Source organism: Dendrobium catenatum, unplaced genomic scaffold, assembly GCF_001605985.2.
Source record: "Dendrobium catenatum unplaced genomic scaffold, ASM160598v2 fragScaff_scaffold_879, whole genome shotgun sequence".
Taxonomy (NCBI): domain Eukaryota; kingdom Viridiplantae; phylum Streptophyta; class Magnoliopsida; order Asparagales; family Orchidaceae; genus Dendrobium; species Dendrobium catenatum.
This window is the reverse complement of record NW_021319341.1, coordinates 1,174,580-1,194,292: the sequence shown is the minus strand read 5'-3', so window position 1 is coordinate 1,194,292 and position 19,713 is coordinate 1,174,580. Positions and strand designations below refer to the sequence as shown.

General features: G+C 35.6%; 1 protein-coding gene across 1 annotated transcript in view; it reads left to right on the top strand.

The window, feature by feature from the left end:
* The first annotated feature begins 578 nt into the window (after window positions 1–578).
* The window catches only part of LOC110106834 (synaptotagmin-5), a 35,532-nt gene continuing 16,397 nt past the window's right edge, over window positions 579–19,713 (top strand). The window contains exons 1-4 of the mRNA XM_020836875.2: window positions 579–1,147; window positions 2,276–2,380; window positions 2,466–2,516; window positions 2,700–2,820. Coding sequence (XP_020692534.1) covers window positions 1,043–1,147; window positions 2,276–2,380; window positions 2,466–2,516; window positions 2,700–2,820 — 382 coding nt within the window. The 5' untranslated portion in view covers window positions 579–1,042. The remainder of the gene's footprint in view (window positions 1,148–2,275; window positions 2,381–2,465; window positions 2,517–2,699; window positions 2,821–19,713) is intronic.

Below are 19,713 nucleotides of genomic sequence, written 5' to 3'. Positions count from 1 at the left end.
CAAAATATCAAAATTATTTCTACCAATAAATCTTAAAAATAACTCAGACCATCATAGATTACAAAAATGTAGGGTCTAATTCATTTAAAATTAGATGTACATTTACATTTTTACAATTATCTTAGTCTAGCCATCCAAATCAAATTAAATGGTTATGATTAAATTCAACGGATCTATCCAAAATCATAATAATTATGTTGAATTCAAAAGTTATAAAAATTGAAAATTTTTATATTTTTATTAAATTTAATTAGAATCACCTAATCTAAATTGAATGAATGAAGTACATATATATGTATTCATCTCCTTAAATTAAATAATCAAGATTGTACAAATATAATAACCCACCTAATTCTAATCTAAAAACCACCTAATTATTTTTCTTTTAATATCAGAAGCCAATCAAATACAATATATGTCGGTTTGAATTCCCTCTCATGCGGCACGACCCTTTAAGTTGGAAAAAAATAACTACGGGTGATGCACTTATAGGATTAGTTACTAATAAGCTCGTCAATAGATTAGTTAGGAGTAGTGCTAGCAAAGCATCTATGCTAGCACCTACTCCGAAAAAAAAAAAAAAATAGGCCAGTTGGTTTTAAGAATAGCCGGACAGCTGCCGACGCTTACGATATCTATTCTCCTCGTCACCCTCCACGTGGTGACAGACCGTACCGGCGAACACTGCGAGATGAGAGAGGAAGGTATGGAAGTCGGCTGGCCCGGCAACAAGAGATAGCAAATGGAGGAAATAACCGATTGTTTTCAGTCAAAACCCTAATCTTCACTCGCGAGATCCGAAGAATAGCACACACGGCAAGTTTTCACCTCGAAAGCAGAGACTTTATCATATTCGTTTTCCTCCCTCCATATCTCGAACCCTCTAATCAATAAGCAGAGGGTTGTAAAGAAGAAGCAATCGTTTTCTTCTCAACCAGACTTCCATTATTCTTCTCACCACTTCAGAAGTGGGTTTCCGGTCGATCCTAGCGGCTTCGGAAACTTTTGTTTCACTTCTGGATTTTGGTCAGGTGGCCCTAAAATGGGGTTCTTCTTGGGCCTGATATTCGGGATCCCGGTTGGAGTCGGCCTGGTTGTAATGTTCGTCCGATCCGAGAATGCGAGGGCCAAGTCACGCTTCGACCTGGTAATCTTCCGTTCTCTTTTCTCTGTTTTAACTATTTGGCATTGTTGAAGATCAATCATTATGTAGAATTGGGAGATGTTGGTGTGTTAGGATATAAATAGGAATCTTTGATAGCTAGAGCTACCTGTTGAGAACTGTCCGAAAAAAGACCTAGGAATTGGAGTATATTGAACGACGCTTAGAAACTACTATGTGTGAACCAGTCAGTAGAGTTTTCAGAGGTTCACGAACCCTTGATGGCTGACAGGTTTAGGCTTTGTATATGCAATATGAGACTGAAAGGGAATTGAATAGGGGACCATAGCTGCTGAAAACAACTGAACACAAGTAAGCAATTAAGTAGCTTAGCCTGGAGCTTGACTGGTGCTAATAAATAGAGGGTTGTAAGCCAACTTGGTATATTTCACATTAGTGATGGCAGATATAGCATACAAGCTGGGGTCAGTCTGAAAAGAGGCTTCGAAAATTGCCATTTTGATAAGGTTAATGTGATAAACTGACATGGAGTAGTTTGTGAATAATGTTGGGCACAGTTTTTGCCTTTTTATTAGCTAGATTCATGTTTTTGGTTCGAGTGTTCGACAAAAGAGAAGTTCACATGTACACAGCTCCTGTTGAAGGATTGGCCCATTGCCTGGGAAGTGGCATCTTGAGGTGATTTAGGCTTTGTTTGGGACAACTTTCGTACCGCTTCCTAAAATGGCTTTCTAGTATAAAATTTTTTAATTCACGATTTTTTTGTATTAAAAAGTTGTTTTAGAAAGCAACAAAAAAACTGTCCCAAACAAAGCCTTAGTTACGGTGGTGGCAAGAGGCATGTGATGGTTTACATCACTGATTCATCATTGAAATTGTACTGGAGGGAAGGGAATTGTGACTGGGCAGGAAGGACTCATCTTACTTGTTAGTGGGTCATCTGCAGCCATTTTGAAATAGTTTTTGTATATGGAGGAAGATTTTGTATCTACTTAAACTTGAGCGGTAAGTCTTAAACCTGAATTTTATATTTTATTTTATGTTGAAGGTTAGGGGCATTTTCAAATTATAAGGACATTTTTATATCTTATTTTGTTAAATGGAATGTAAAACAATTGTATTCTATATTTTCTTTGAATTTTTCTTGTTTAGACTGCTACTGTGGCAGCATTTGCAAAGATGACAGTGGACGATTCAAGGAAAATTCTTCCAGGTGACTATTATCCTCCGTGGGTTGTTTTCTCACAAAGACAGAGAGTGAGTTGGTTATTTCAAAATTAGTCCGTTGTTTCTCCCAATGCTGTAATTCTCCATGTGCTGATACTGTTATGTCATGTATCAGCTGAACTGGCTAAATCTTCAACTTACTAAAATCTGGCCTTTTGTGAATGAGGTAATATATGAGTCTTTCTTCACACTTGTGTTATTTTGCATTCAGACTTTAGTTCTTGTTCCATAGTTTGCATGTTTTATGCATGTGCTGAAATTTAAAATCCGTTGGCGAAATTGATCTATTTCTAACTTAACTTCCTCCCATGTGGAAATTTGGCTTCCACTTGCAATTGCCTCCCTCCAGGCTGCATCTGAATTGATAAGAAATTCTGTTGAGCCAATTTTAGAGCAGTATAGAGCAGGTGTATTAGCTTCGCTGAAGTTATCCAAGCTAACTCTTGGTACTGTTGCTCCACAATTTACGGGTATGTTTATCAAAATAATTGTTTTACATTTAACTAAGATTCAGCACGGATACACTTTTCAGGACCCATGCTGTTGTTAGTTTTCTGTTTAAATAATTATACTAATACTGCATATTGTTTGTTAAATCTAAACTATAATCTTTCCTATCTCATAGTATCTATTTAATATGAACTTTTCTGCCTTTGGCATTTAAGTCAAATCTCATGCAGCATCGTAGTGGATTACCCAAAAATTAGTTTGAGTGGATATCCTAATTATGAAATATTTAATAGTTAGTAATACATACTACAACAGATTATGCGAATGTTCCGAAGTCACTTTTGATGCATTGGAACTCTGTAGTGGTATATTTTTCTGTTCTCTTCTTTGTCATTCATGGCAACAACAATTATCAGCATACACTATTAGTGTTGTCACTCTTCTTTTGGCCAAATGCTTAATTAAGAGGGCATTATCTCAATATGATCTCCTTGACTATCTATATTATATTCCTTTCATTACTTCAGTAAAAACTCCTGAAACAAGTTATATGTGGTTGTCATTGTTTTAGGCAGTATGGGGCCTTTTTTAGTACACATACCCTATCATCTGATCCTTTCTCATCATATTGTTGAAGTTTCTCATTGAATTGAGTTTTTAGAGACAACAAACTTCTTGTTATGTTCATTTTTTTCCATGGGGGGAAATATCTATTGATGGTCAACTTCATATGTTTGTTAGGAACTAGTCTTGCTAAATCTTTCAATAGCCATCAAACTTATATTTTAGCATAGAAACGCATTTGTAACTTACGATATTGTTTTTCTATTACGTTTATTTTTCTATTAGGTTTATTCACGCTCTCCCATGTGTTGTTTTTCTTCAATCCATCAATTTCCTCTCTCATTACATTCCTATCTTGATAATGCCTTAGATAAAGTGTTTGTGACAAAGTTGTTTAGACTCATAAAATTTTTATGGAGAGGAGAAAGACATTTAAGTAATAAGTAGTGAGACAAGGGGGGCTATAAAGGTTTATTTGTGGAACTTCAGGCACCATCTCTAATGAAAATAGGGAGATCAATGTCCTTTTCATTAGGAAGATTTGAACTTACCATGTTTTCAATTATGGCACAATTTTTTTTCCTCGAGTACATATGAGGAAATCTTAGATTAATAAATTTAGGGTAGAATTTTTATTTACAAAATCAAGCACAATTAGAGTAGAATTATGAGCTGTTTGGTTTTTGAAAAAGAGAATGCAGAGTAAAAGGAATATAATGTATTTGAAATGTAGTGCGTTTGAAATATTTTAGAGTTTTTTGGTGGGTCGTAAAACAATTGCAGAAGATTATTTTTTTTGTGTTTGGTTTAAAGTATATACATGAAATGAATATATACGTGAAATGGTTGGAGTAGCTCCAATGACAGATAAGATTATAGAGAATCGTCTTAGATGGTTTGGTCACGTTAAAACATTGGCTTTAAGATAACCCAGTTCGGGGATTAGATGTATTAGATTTGACCTATGTTAAGAAAGGTAAAGGTAGTCCTAAAAAGACTTTGTTAGAAAATATTTGAAACAACTTTTATTTATTAGTTTTAAATGAGAATTTGATTCTTAATAGAACACAATGGAGAAAAATGATTCATGTAGCCAACCACGTTTGGTAGGATAAAGGATTGATGTTGTTGGTTTGAAGTAAAATGAATGTAATATAAATCCCAATAGTGGTGGTAGCCGACAATAGTTGTTGCTAATGGAAAACGACAATTGTTGTAATGGTTGTTGGTGTATAATAGTGAACAACAACTAGTGGCGATAGTGATAGGTTGCTAATGACTGACAGTGGTTAGCGGCCAGTTTGTGGTGAGCATTTGTGAGTGTTTTCGAGTGGCGGGCGATTGGTGGCGGGTGGTGAGGGCAGGTGACTATGGGTGTCGGCTTGCAACATATTCAGAACTTGGCTATATTGGATGAGTTTTGAATGCATCACAAATGTCCTAAGTGACAAAGTTTGAAATTCATTAAACTTTTGCTCTTCATTTTCTTGTGCTTCAAATCAAACATTAATTTTTTTAAAACCTTTGCATTTGTAATACTTTACATCCTTTTTACTTCAACCAAACAATCCCTTAGTGTTATTTGGAACATTCTTTTCAGGGGCATCCAATGATTTTGTGATCATTGTATTCTTAAGTAGGCAGAAACATAAGGGAGTTTTAGAGAACCCAAATTATTGTGGTCACAATCTTTATATTCCAGGAGTGAATTCTCCCTCTTAAGATAAAACTATGTGAAGTGAGGTTTATTTTTTGCACATGTGATGTAGCTGGCTTGTAAATTTTTTTAGAAAGAGGATGATAATATTTTATCTTTTTCATGAAAGAGTAGCCTAGAAACACACATAATGGCTATGTGGTCCAATTTTTCTTTGGACTGTGAATATGAGATAGGAGTTATATCCAAACTTTCTTAGGTAGAAAGCCATTAAACGTTGACATGGGGATATAATTGTGCAATACACTCCATGAGAGATTTGCATTCTAAAGTTCTTAAACATATTCTATTTGCCATGTACGTTGCGTTGTGACAACTTCCCCCTAATAGATTTTGGTCAACTTCCCTTGAAATAACAATGCCCTAGTGGTATTAAGTGGTCATTTTTTTCTTTCAACAATTTCATTTTATGGTCTTGTATGTATACCTAAAATATTTAACCTTAACTCCAATTTGATTTTGATTCACTGAATGAAAAATAAAAATAATGCCACTCACATCATTTTTTTTATCAAGCATATCTATGTATCTCTAGTACAATTATCAATAAGAGAAATGAACAAACAAAGCTACTTAAATATTTGGAATCATAGACAGTCCCCAAACTTCATTATGGATTAATTTTGAAGGATGAGAACTTCTGTTATAATAAATAGGAAAGGGTACCCAATTATATTTTGCAATATCACAAGTCTTGCTACTTATTTTGAAGGATGAGAACCTTTTAAAACGGTAGTGAAACTTTCTATTTAAATGTTTAGAGGATGGATAATTGCCACAAAGAGTGGTAAAACCAAATGACATCTTTATTTGAAGAACTAAGAAGTCATAAAGAGCTGTTACTCATGACTCTTTTGAATAACTCGATCTTTTGAGTTTGTTAACTGATCCCGTAGCAAATCCAATCTTCCACTTTGAATCAGGGTCCCAAAAAAATACATAAAGAAGGATAATTGCTTAAAATCTGAGATCTTTTATAAGTTTTTGAATTAAAAGAAAGTTGATAATTTTAGAGCATGAATGACATTTTTTAAGTGTTAAGAAGTCTTTAGCACTTTGCAACAATGATTTTCCTGCTATTAGGATATGCAGTATAAGAGTTGAAATATTGATAGGTGTGTGGTTGACACTTGAATCAATTATCTAAGAGTTGTCCACTCTATTGCAGTCCAAGAGACAGTGAAGACTTACCTGAGAGTGCTAATGAGCATGATTTAAAATATTTTTTCTCTGAGGGATTCAATTAAGCTTTTGAGTTTCTCAATTTCTTGAAGCCTCCATTAAGATTGGACGGTGATTTATGATGTTTCCATGATGAAGAACCATAGTAGAAATCAAAAAACAAAGATAGCGGAGAGGCTGAGGGTTGCGGTTCTAACAATAAAGAGGAGCAATTATGCTTAGAAGTGCTTGCTTCACAACGAATCTGAAGCTACCAACATGAAAGAAAATACCTGCATCAAGGAATGTTGCAGCCTTGTGAATGGAGAACGGGCCTAGCAGAGCAGAAAAAAACTCCTGCAATAATAACGGATGTTGGACTCACCAAGGAGAAAAGAAAGCTCTAGTGGTAGAGCTTTGCGTCTTTGGAGGACCATTACTAAAGTTAATCACGACTGAAGCTTGACGGCAAGGAGAAGGTGATGAATAGCAGAGATATCAATCATGATTTAAGAGGATGATGCAATCAGGTGAAAGTAGGACATGACAAGATGATGATGAATACCCAAACAAATTTTAAATTTAGATTTCTAATATGCTTTGAATACCCAAACAAGTTTTGGATATCCTTGGCAAGGATCCATGTGATCTTGATTTCTTTTTTTTTTGCATGAATTAATCAGATCATTTTTTTTGGCATGAATCTTAGGGATCCAATAGAAATAATAAATGAAAATAATTATTATAATGAAGGGCTTAACTATTGATTAGAGTGATTTGTGACAATGAACATTACATATTTATATTTTATGACAAAAAATTATCCGATCAATTAATTTGCCACATATCCATAGATTTATTGCAACTAATTAGTGTTGAAGCTTTCCCAACAAAATTCTTTAAAAAATCCTAAATTGAACTATCAACAATTTTAATTGATATTATAACAAGGAAAAAAAACACCCAAGTATTTCACACATACTCAATACAATTCCAACACAGTCCTGCATATCATAGAATTAATTCAAATAATGAGTAGAGACCAACTATAACACATGAAATGTTTAGATTCACAAATCACGGTCATAGATGGTGTACCAAACTTTTTATTTGTTATAGACCCAGCGAGATAACATAGAAAATACATTAAATCTGAAGTAATAGTAGACGATTCTGGTGGTGGATGCAATGTTGCATCAGCTAAACCATAATCGCAAGAGCATCAAGAGCATTCAAAGTGCCCTGGCCATATTGCGCTTGTAGAATTAAAGAAAAATCTCACACACTCTTCGTATTTCGCCCACTCAAAATACCGTCCATCCCGTCTGCGATCAACTCCTATGCCTCTGTGACACCAATTGCGACACAACTCCGCACGTCTCGCTTTCGGTCTGCGTCCGCTCCTGCGCAGTCCACTTCCACGCACGACACCAATCGCATGACTCGACCCCAGCACCCTTTTCCTGTGCGGACGCCTCCAGCCTGTGTCCGCTTCACGCGTGGCCCGCATCCGGCTCTCCCGCGCCCCTAAACGCTCTGACCCATGGTCTCGGCCTACAGCCCATGCTTCAATGCCATGTAATCCCAATCTCGCGCCTCTAACACACACATCTCCGCTCCTCTGCCAGTCCACCTCTCGGAGTCATGTGCTGTCTCGAACAAGCACAACTTTCTCCCACAACCCGCTGTCTATGTTTAAGTAATTAAATAGATTTTTTGTGTAATTAAATAAAATTTGTATTATACAAGTTATGTTTGCATACGAAATTGAAGACATGCGCAATCGTATCTTTGATTTGGCCAAGGAAAAATTAATTCGAAGACCTCGTGCCATAGTATATTTGATCCGGCCGGGATAAAGAACAGCAAGTGTCGTCCTTACATCTCCCTATGTGGGGACGGGATATCGGGAGGTTGCCGGATTTTCTAAAAGAAATGAAAAGAAAAAAAAGAAAATATAAAAATATGTTATAAATTTAATTTTGAAAAAATAAAAAGAGCAATCTTATTAAAATTCTTCTAGAGAGCAATTTGAGAACGTATTAAATTGAAATAATTATTTTCATTAATTAAAATAATGCCAATTAATTCAAACTTTGTTTTCATTTAATATAAATGACAATGAATTAATTAAATTAAATAATAATGAAAATACTTTAATTTAATTATTAATAAAAATATTGTTAACTAAATTTCTTTAATTAATTACTTGATTTGAAATAAAACTCGAGAAACTAAATAAAAAAAAAGAAAAAGGGTTTACACTAATTGGTCTAATACAGCAATCCAACTGCACCAAATATAACCAAACAACAAAAATAAAAAGACTCAAGCAAAGCTGCCAACAGGTGCAGGCTCCAACACCTGTAAGCAGATAAATAAAATATAAATTAAATATTGCATATATATGCTAAAAAAATAACCAAAACAAAACAAAAGTATTAGAACTAAAACAGCAGTGCTGAAGAAAAAAAAAAGAAAAAAAAAAAGAAAAAAGAAAAAAGGTGCTGAGTAGAATAAAAGTACAGAACCACATTACTGTTCTATGTTTAAACTAAACTAAAATAATCAGGCTACTTCTAATTTGTTGTAGTAAGCTCTATCTCAAATTAAATAATCAAGCCACTTCTAATTGCGGTAAATCCTATCACAAAATAAATTAATAAATAACTTCTAATTGAATCCATAAGCCCCATCCTAAAATAAATTTATTGGTAACTTCTAAGTTAAGTCATAAGTCCTATTGTAAGCTAAATCTAAATTTAATGGACAACTCCTAAACAGAGTTGTAAGCCTCATCTTAAACAAAATTAAGGGGAACTCCTAAGCGGAGGCATAAGCCCCATCCTAAATAAAACATCGAGCAACTCCTAAATGGAGCAGTAGGCCCCATCTTAAATCTAAACCTAACAAGCCACTCCTAAACAGAGCCGTAAGCTTCATCCTAAATATAAATTTAACGGGTAACTCTTATACAGAGCCGTAAGCCCCATCATAAATAAAGCACCAAGCAACTCCTAAACAGAGTTGTTAGCCCCTTAAACAAAATAATTGGGCAACTCCTTAGCGGAACGGAAGCCCCATCCCAAATAAATCTAACGGGCCACTCCTAAAAGGAACTGTAAGCCCCAAACTAAACAAACCAAAACACCGAGCCACTCCTAAAAGGAGCCGTAAGCCCCAAACTAAACAAACCAAATCACCGGGCTACTCCTAAAAAGGAGCTGTAAACTCCAAACTAAACAAATCAAAACACTGGGCAACTCTTAAGCAGAGTTGTAAGTCCCATCCCAATTAAAACTAACAGACAACTCTTAGAAGGCATCACAAGCCCCAAACTAAATAAATTAACCGGCATTCTTATAGATATAAACCCCAAATTTAAAATATAACACAACGAAACCAAAACCAACATCTAATCACCTCGGTCTACTCAGGATCCTTGAGAGGAGTTAACCCGTGATTGCTAATTAGATTCCCTGGATGCTGTAGCCAATGTTTCGTTAGCGTTGATAGATTGAGATCTATGGTATTCTTGGGATGATGGAACCATGGGATCTCAATCAGGTCTACCTCTATTCCCTACAAATAAGACTACTAAACTTAAAATTCCAAAGCCTACGCTAAAGTGACTTATCATTAATTGAGAGTGCTATCCCAAGAAGTAGGAGGGGTAATTAACTATGAGAGCTTGCACTTATAGGAAGTAAGGACCCTAGGCTTAAATAAACCTCGATATGAATATCGGGGGAAATATGGTTGATTAAAAATCAATCTACCTTAAAAATTGGAATCATAAGCCTAGAAGTTAAGGTTTGTTCCTAAAATCATTTTTCTTGAGTGAACATATTTTTGACAACTATGTTTGAGACTACTTTTCTCTCCATCTTTGGATGAGTCACTAAAAGAATTATGTTTTAGTCTCAAACATTATTAGACAACATATAAATGTTCGTTTATGTCAAGCTTATGTTTACTTTTGCAACAGAATTCTGAGTTTGAAATCCAGGTTAACTCTAATTCTTGTCAGGTCTATAACAAGTTGCTGAAACATGACATTTGTCAACACCATAATGACTGTGAAGCTCGAGGAAGGATGAAGGGTGCAATTTCCTCATGCTTTTATCAACATTGGTCATGTTGTAGCCACTCTAGTTTGGAACAATCCCGAAAATTATGAAGTTCTTGCATGTCAGTAATAATGACAATGCTAGATTGATCAAAGAGGTTACTACTGAACAGGCTGTAGCACCAATGACGCCAAGGCGTTAATTTGCTAAAGTGCCTGACATAACTACCAATGGAGGGCCTCCGGAGAGAGTCTTCGTATTATCAAAACTGTATGTTGCACCTGCCGTGACTCCTGTAGTCAAAAGAAGGGCTTATGAGCCTAAACATAAGTCAATCATTATTGACTAGGCCAACCGAAATATGCACTAGGATAAAACTCTCGAGTGGCTTGCTTTTCGCTCTGGTAGGCATGATGCTTTAGCCTCCACATCCGATACTAAAATATCTAGAAAGGCCATAGGAAAGGCTAATGCTTGCCTTCGAGCTGGAAGCTCAGGGCTACCCTCCACAATTCAAGAGCAATCGCCTCAAATAGAAGCTAATATTCCCACCAACAATGGCTTTGAGCCATTACAGTGGGTGAAAAGGAATAGTTCAAGAGGTGACATCAAAAAGAGCTTATGGGAGGCACCCCTCCAACCACGAAAATCACAAAAGTAGGAAGAGTTGGTCTCTTTCTGTATCTACAAGATACTAAAGGTTGTTAAGGATAGAAATCTACAAAGGAGGTTGAAGAAGTAAGTTGATGAAGCCTTATAGAGAGAATGCTAAGCATTCTCTTTATTACTGTGATATGAGGAAATATTGTCCAAACTTTGGTCAACGTCCATATCATGAGAGAAAACAGCTAGAAGAACCTCATAATAGTGTTCTTAAGGAAGACTATGCTTGGAGATATGATAATCAAAGGCCCGGACAATCTTACCCAAGACCGATTCATTCGGAGGCACGTTCAAGGCCAAGTAATGAATATTGCCCAATGTCTAGTGCGAATCTCGGAAACATAACACTATAGAATGTCATCATCAAGTTTGAGTTCCAAAGTAGCATAAACATTCAAAATTCTCTAAACATGACTATAAGATTAAAACACATAGAGGATGACCCCAACATCATAACCAGAGGTCATCCTTTAGTAGTAGATCTCTTGCCAAGAAAACTTCACCAAATAGGGAGGAGCTTGCTACTTACAAAGAATAATCTGATTCCCTAATGATTCATTGCCAGCTTGAAGAAGAGTTGGAGGCCGAGGATACAACCTCGAATCCACAATAAAGAGCAGACACGAGATAAGCAAGAACAAATAATACCTATGAAAAGAATACCTTAACAATTGGAGTGGCTGAAGACGAAGATACTTTCAAAGTTGTAAAAAGATTACAATGAGACGTGCAATCTCATATACAGAGGAAAGTCCAGGAGGTTAATCAGCTCCATGCTTGTCGGTAAAATGAGTGGCTTGATGAAAGAGTTATTTTGGTAGCTTGGCCTAATAGCTACGACTGGACGACAACAAGCAGTAGATTCCAAAGGGAATATTCTACGGTCTGTCAATTCGGTGTTGGATGCTGGAGGCACCCAAACTACTCCGCTTGATGTTCAAGTTACTCCAGAAAGTGGATTGGAAACCCAACAAGAGCCAATGTTGGTGGTCCATAAAGAAGATGGAATTGTTAGTAAGGTCCAAATTAAAAATATTATCAATCAAAAGATTAAGGGAGTTATTGCTTCTGAAAATATTGAAGCCTTAGTAAGCAAAGGTCGACTATATCCTGCAAAATATGATTTTGTACAATATCTGAAAGGATATGTTGTACCAAAATTTAATACATTTGCTGGCGCTAAAAATCCTAGGCAACATTTGGTTTAATTCAAGGCTACCTGTGCTAATACTGGATGGCATGACACTCTATTACTACGCCAATTTGTTAGCAGCATCGCTCTGGCACGACTTTCGAATGGTACACTGAGTTACCTAATGATTTTGTTAAAATATTTGTTAAATTAGAGATGATGTTTGTTAAAATATTTGCTAGCGCCACGAAAAAAGTGACTATAACAGATCTCGCTCTTGAAATAAGAAGAAAAGATGAGTCTATCACTTGATATATCATGAAATGGTGAAATCTTAGCATGAAATGTGAACAACAACTCATTGAAAAGCATCCTATAGAACTTTTAATGTGTAATATCGATAACCAAATGAAGATTTGCTAGCGCCACGCAAAAAGTGACTATCACAGATCTTGCTCTTAAAATAAGAAGAAAGATGAGTCTATCACTTGATATATCACGATATGGAAAAATCTTAGCATGAAGTGTGAGCAACAGCTCATTGAAAAGCATGCTATAGAATTTTTAATGTGGAATATAAATAACCAAATGGCTCCCCATATTGCAATGGCTACGATTAACACCTTCCATGAGTTATTAGATCGTGTAGTTAACTTTGAAAAATTTTCCAAACCTAGGGGGTTCAACTATAACTATAATAATAACCCCTCTGTAAAGGGAAAACAAGTCATAACATACAACCCAAAAAAGGATGAAGTGAATACGGTACTTTTTTTTGCTTGTAAGGAGAAAGGGGAGTCAACAACCCCACCTAAGATAACTAAGCAAGCAAAGGATGGTCAAAAGGCTCCTATGCTTCAGGGGAAAATAAACAAAACTTACTCCTTTAAGAAAGAATGTACGGGAAAAATCTTTAAGCATGCACTCAAAATTGATCTTTAGCTACCAGAGTCTTGTCGATATGAAAAAGTCGGTATGATTAATGATCTGATTTATTGCCTATATCATAGGATCATTAGTCATCCGATTAAAGATTATTTTTATTCAAAGATTAGGTTGAAATGATTTGCTAAAATGGCAAGCCCATTCTTTTAAATAATGTCTTGATTAATCTCAAGAGGGAAAATATCAATTTTATCTCTTCTATCTCATGTTAAGATGTAAAAGATAATGGTAAAAATAGCAACAGGAAGAAAAAGGTGGTTGGGAGATCTTCATTTCAAAGAAAAACATACAAATGATGAATATCTTGTTAGCCATAGATGATATTTGTCAGAAGAGCGCTCTAGAATTGAAAGTCGATTTGAAGCTCCTCTCTTTGAAGAATCCAATCATGAAAGTGCCTACCAAACAAGAGGAAATTCTTAAAATACTTTGAGTATCAAGGAGAAAAGTAGAGCCCTATATCAAAGTCTCGAAAATCAAAGAAGAAGAGGCTAAAGAAGTAGAAGACTGAAATTAAAAGTACATTAACTCTATTGATGTGTATGAGCAACCTCCTAGACAACTTGTTAGGCTGGAGGAGTATATGGTTTACCTACATCTTGACTCAGTATCAGATGAAGCAAATAACATTCCAACAGAAACTTGCCGAGTCCCTAAGTCATCGAATTGGAAGGGTTGCAAGGGGATGTTTTGCGCCTCTTAATATCCATAGGGCTGATTTGAGCTCCTAAGGAAACATATTGTACAACATTACCATTCACTAATTCAGATGAAGAGTTTCATTTTCCTGATGATGAAAATAACGAGAAGAGTAAAATAACTCTTAAAGATAAATGCCCACGACTTAGAAGTAGTATAGAGGATTATGAGGAATCTAAAAAGGAAGAAGGTTTGGAAGTTCCCTCTATTGATGATGGCTCATCTGAAGAAATGACAAAGATTCAACTAAGAAGTAGAAAGTAGATCCCCTTCCCCCACCGCTAAAGAAAGTGAAAGATCATGATGCAATCAAAAATTTGGGAGAGGGACCCAAATTTTTGATCACAAAAATAAAAGACTTCCTATATAAAAGAAATACTAAAATTGCTAAAGAAATCCACCAAATTCTAAAAAGACATAAAAATAAGAAACAAATATACTTTTATAGTATTAGAGAAAACTATTACATTTCATGACACTTACAAACTTGACTCTTAAAATTAAACGACTCAAGCAAGACACCCTAAAGTTGTTTCACTTAGAGAAGAGGGATACAGGTGGGGTGGTCACTTGCGGAGAGACGAAAGAGATTAGAAGCCAAGACGAAGGTTGGAAAGAGCTCGCAAGATTTCCAGAGGAGGTGGAAGAAGGTGGACAAAGCTCTCAAGCTTTTCCAGGAAGAACCCGCAGGTTATGGCTTCCAAAAATCACATCATATCACTTCTAAAACAGCCACAAAACTCCCTCTATATATAGGCATAAAAGAGGAATACAAATAGTCATTATAACCACTAATTAATTTAATTAAAAGGGGGTAAATGAAAAGACAAAATTCAGTCCAGATTTCTGCACAGGAATCTGTCCAAAAATCTGTCCCAAAACAGCCCCAAAAACCTGTCCAAAAACAGTCCAAAAAACTCTTCATATTCCCATATAAATGAGGTGATAAAAGCCATCAGTATTCCTGCACAGAATTTCCAAATGTCACAGCAGTAAGCCACAGGTTTCCAGCACAACCAAGGCAGCCTTTAAAGGGAATAAAGGCCACGGCATTAGCACAGAGAAACCCCAAACGTCATAGCAGTTCTCAAGGGAAAGCCACGGTTCCAGCACAGAAAATTCCACACGGTTTCAGCAATTCCAAAGGAGGGGCTTCGGTCCCAACAGCCACCATAAAGTCACGGCAACAAAGAAACTCCAAACGGCACAACAAATCCAAGGAGAAGGCCACGGCCAGCAGCCAAGCACAGAAATCCAGCAGCTCTTATAGGAATCCCACACATTACAGCAACTATAGAGGAGGAAAAGGCCACGGAACCAGCATGTAATTAACAGATACATTAATTCATGGTAAAAGGAGAGCCAAAGCCATGGTTCCAAGTGGCTGATTCACAAATCCAACAGAAATTAATGCAAAGGCAGCCAAGCCAATCCGTGGGAATTAATGCAAAGGCAGCCAAGTGATAAACTGCAGCAGTCCACTCCAATAGCAGCCCAAGTGATAATAGGGAGATGAAAGGTCAAGTTAATGAAGAGAAATAAGAGGGGGAAGGAGAAAAGACACAAGAGAAGAAACCTAAGAGCCACAAGGAGGAGGGGATTAATCTAATTAAACTTCAATTTATGAGCTTAAAACACTACTAAATATTAATGAGCTGACATTTAGTAGAGGATATTAAAACTCACCAAAAGTAAAACTCAACTTGTTTTGACCCCTCCCCTTGCCTACATCAGATCAGAAGAAAAATATCCAGCTTAATGAATTTGTTATATAGCTAGACTCACCTAAATCCAAGACGATCGCTAATGTAACCGTGGATTATAATGTCTTAGCTCATCTCCTCAAGCTATTAACATTTTTGAGCATTTATGATGCCCTCATCATGCCTAAAGATACATGAAACATTCATAAAAGCCTTACAAAATCCAAAATAATATGAAGCATTCTTTGCAGAGCAAAATATGATGGAAGCTCATATACTCAAAGTATATCTGCAATTACCTTTGATGATAATGATCTTCTCTTTGGCACAATAGAACAAAACTAACCACTCTATATTGCTACAAAAAGTAACACTATTCAAATGAATATATTTCTTTTTGATCCTAGCTCCTCCGTCAATCTAATGAGTCTTAAGACACTCAAAGGATTAACTCTTGATATTTAATGCTTTGATAAGAGTATGATATTCCTCCAAGGGTTCAATGAATATGGACAAAGAACCTTTGGATCCCTTATTTGACCCCTAAATTTTCGGGGAACTTTACACAGGCAAAATTTCATTTATTAACTCTGCCACCTCTTATAAGGCACTCCTTGGGAGACCGCGACTTCATGAATATGGTGTTGTTCCTTCATCACTTCACTAATGTATGAAATACAATTGCGATGGTGAAGAACATCAAATTGAGAGAGGAATAAGCATTTTTGGTGCATGAGGTTAAAATCTATAATGGAGCCAAATATTTTATAATACAAAAGTCAAAGACTCTTCCACTTGATATGGTGAAGCTAAAAGATTAAGGCATGAATGAATCAAAACTATCCAATTCAGTGCCTCACCTCGGCAGTGACATTGAAAATGTGGAATAAAAATTGTTCCTCTATCAACCTATAAGTATCATGATGCCTCAAGATAAAGGGTATTTGTGACCTAACTCCAAAACAAAAAGTTAAAAGAAAATTTTAATCTCGTTGATGAGAGAGAGTATCTTACTCTTATATATCCTCAAATATTATAGAAATGATACCCATGCCGGTGGCGCATGTTAAAACTTTGACTTCCTCATTAAACACAAGTATAAAAAGGTTGAAAACCTTCTATGCCTACATTGATTTCAGTAGAATTTCTAAATAAAATGTGCTATTCTACGAATATTTTTGTATACTTTTTGAAGCTCCAAAATAATTTTTATGAATTTTATATTGAAAACTGATTAAATTATATTATTATTATTATTATTATTATTATATTTTTATTTTTATTCAAAATATTCCAAGTCACTAGTATAAACCATTAAATAAGACATTAACTATTTCTCTTTATTAAACCGGCTAACAGAGAATGGAATGAGGGAATTAAGAGAGAAAAGTACAACAACAACATCAAGCCTTTATCCCACTACGTGGGGTCGGCTACATGAATCCTTTTTCTCCATTGTGTCATATTAAAAGTCAAATTCTCGTTTAAATCTAATAAAGAAAGGTCATTCTTAATATTTTCTAACCAAGTCTTTTTAGGTCTACCCCTACCTTTCTTAACATAAGTCAAATCTAATACCTCTACTTGAATTAAGAGAGAAAAGTGACGAGAGAAAAAGAAAACATAGGGTTTGAAGGTCGTGGAGTGATTCTTGGCTGTCGATCCTGTTGGGAGGTTTGTTCATCTCATTGTAAGGAATCGTTATCCAATTTTAGTTTTTAATAATTTTGTGTTTTGGCATTTTTTCGGATGAAATTTATATTATCTTTATCGAAAAATGAGGATAAATTTATATTGGTAAAACTTTTACTACATAACTTTTGGTATGTGATAGATGCCGTCAATTTGAACATTTTAACAGGAATAAATCAAATTTTCACTGGTTAAATTGGAAGTTATGATTTTTTGAAGTAAATGTATAGTAGATAAATTCGATAGATTTTTCTGTATTCTATGAATTGTTACGTTTCATGCATGACATTGACAAAAATGTAGCATTTGCATATAAGAGAGGCTAGATAGAAGGCTGATTGTTAATATGAATGATGAAGACCGATACTAATTGTTCGATAATTGGGCTTAATTATGATTGATACCTAACTGAGCGACAATTGGGGTAGACCGATACCAATTGGTTGACAGTTGGGCCTAATTAAGACTGATACCCAACTAGGCAGCAATTGGGGTTGACTGATACCAATTAATTGACAATTGGGCCTGATTAAGATTGATACCCAACTGAGCAATAATTGAGGTGGAAAAATATGTTGCATTTATGATTGCATTTACATGATAGTGCATTTGAATTGATTGATAATATAATTGAAATCGTACTAGCATCAATATTGATACAACATAGCATAACATACTAACATGATTCATCAGATGATAGTACACTTTACTATATATCTTATAGTTTGATAGATCTCTTTTGATTTCACTGATCATATTGATTTTATCATTAATTTTTGAAATTTTTATTGCTTATATTAAGTGATGATTGATATTGACTAGAACTGAAACATATATATTGATTCTTTTGCCTTGCATTGAAAGCAATGATAGAGTTTTTGTTATATGTTGAGCTTTTTAGGAATGAGAATTAATAAGAATTTTTCATTTAAATTTTAGATTTATTAATGGTGATACCTTTCCAAAAATAATCCAACAATTTAGGAAAGGGATTGAAGGCTCAAGGAGAATTCAAATTTTAATAAATTAAGCTAGGCTAATTTAGGAAGGAGAGTTAACGAGGATTCTTCATTTAAATTTCATATTTATTGATGGAGATACCTTTCCAAAAATAATCCAATAATTTAAGAAAGGAATTGAAGGCTGAAGGATAATTCAAATTTTGAATTTAGATTTCCCAGATTAGTGCTAGGTTAATTTTGGAAATGTTGGAGTACCAATTTGGAGAAAGAAAAGTGGGGAGAAGAAGTCATGAAAGTTTCAACCATGAGCAAGGGGGGGGGGGGGGGGGGGGGGGGGGGGGGGGGAGGCGGCGGTTAGGATGAAGAAAGGAAGAGGTTATGGTGGATCGGCCAAGGAAATTTACGGGTGATGATTCGGCTAGGCTTGGATGTGAGGATGCTGAGCTTGATGGGGAATGGTGGCATCGATAAATCATGAGCCCGAATGCTTCCTGCAGCTGACGAATCCTGCTTTGTCCTCACCTAGGGACTTCACATGCGCTCTCAGAAAAACTCTCAAACGCACCAAAACATAAAGTGCAGAAATTTTCATTCATCATAATCATCCTCCTTCCCAAGGGGTAGATGAGGTCTATAAATAGACAAAATACAATAAAATATCAAATGACAAAAGTGCCCCCTGGGGTCACATAAACCTACTCCCTTAAGTGAGGATAAAAATGAAAAATTACACATAATAAATCAGATACAATAATTGCTCAGAAATAGAGCAATCCGATCCTAGCCATAGATCTCCGGCTCTTCATCTGATAAACTTTCCACAGTCTGATGTCCTCATCAGTTTCCTATCAGGATCATCAATCCAAATGGAGAAATCACATGAATCAGGATTGATAACCAATGATCTAGTCTTTCCTTGTTAGACACCATCTTATTGTCCATGTTACCAGTAAGCATACCTGTGATACCTTTAAAACAAATGGTACTTATGTACTCATTCTTTTCTAAGCTCTCAAGGTATTGTTGTATGTCAAAAGGCTTCGTAGCCTTCATGGCCCTCTAAGCTTGTTCTTTTTTTCATTTGTCGAGATCTGAGTTGCATTTTAAATATTTAGTTTGACCAACACTTCAATGCCTTGTTGGCCTATTGGATTCTTTTGCTTCTCAAAATAATTTTCTTTCATTGCTACGTTCATCAATTTGTACATTAAGGGTGGAGCCCACACTAGTCACTTTTTATTAGGTATTTGGTAATAATGAATCTAAGTTCACTTGATATTGCCATAACTAATGTTAATTTTCATTCAAAGTAGCTGTAATGCTCCAACCCAATTCAATGACAGTATTACAAATCATGTTAATAGGGGTGTCAAAATGAGTTTTCGGAACTAGTTTGGATCCAACCCAAAATTGACTCATCACTATTTGACCTGACCTAAACCCGACCCGACCTAACACGCTGGTCGGGGAGCAGGCTACAGGGCTACTAGGGGTGTCAGTATTTGATACGACCCGAAAATCCGACCTGAACCCGACCCAAACTCAAACTCAAACTGGGTCGGGTTCAGGTTTTAGGGATTTCGACCCGTTTGTAAAATCGAGTCA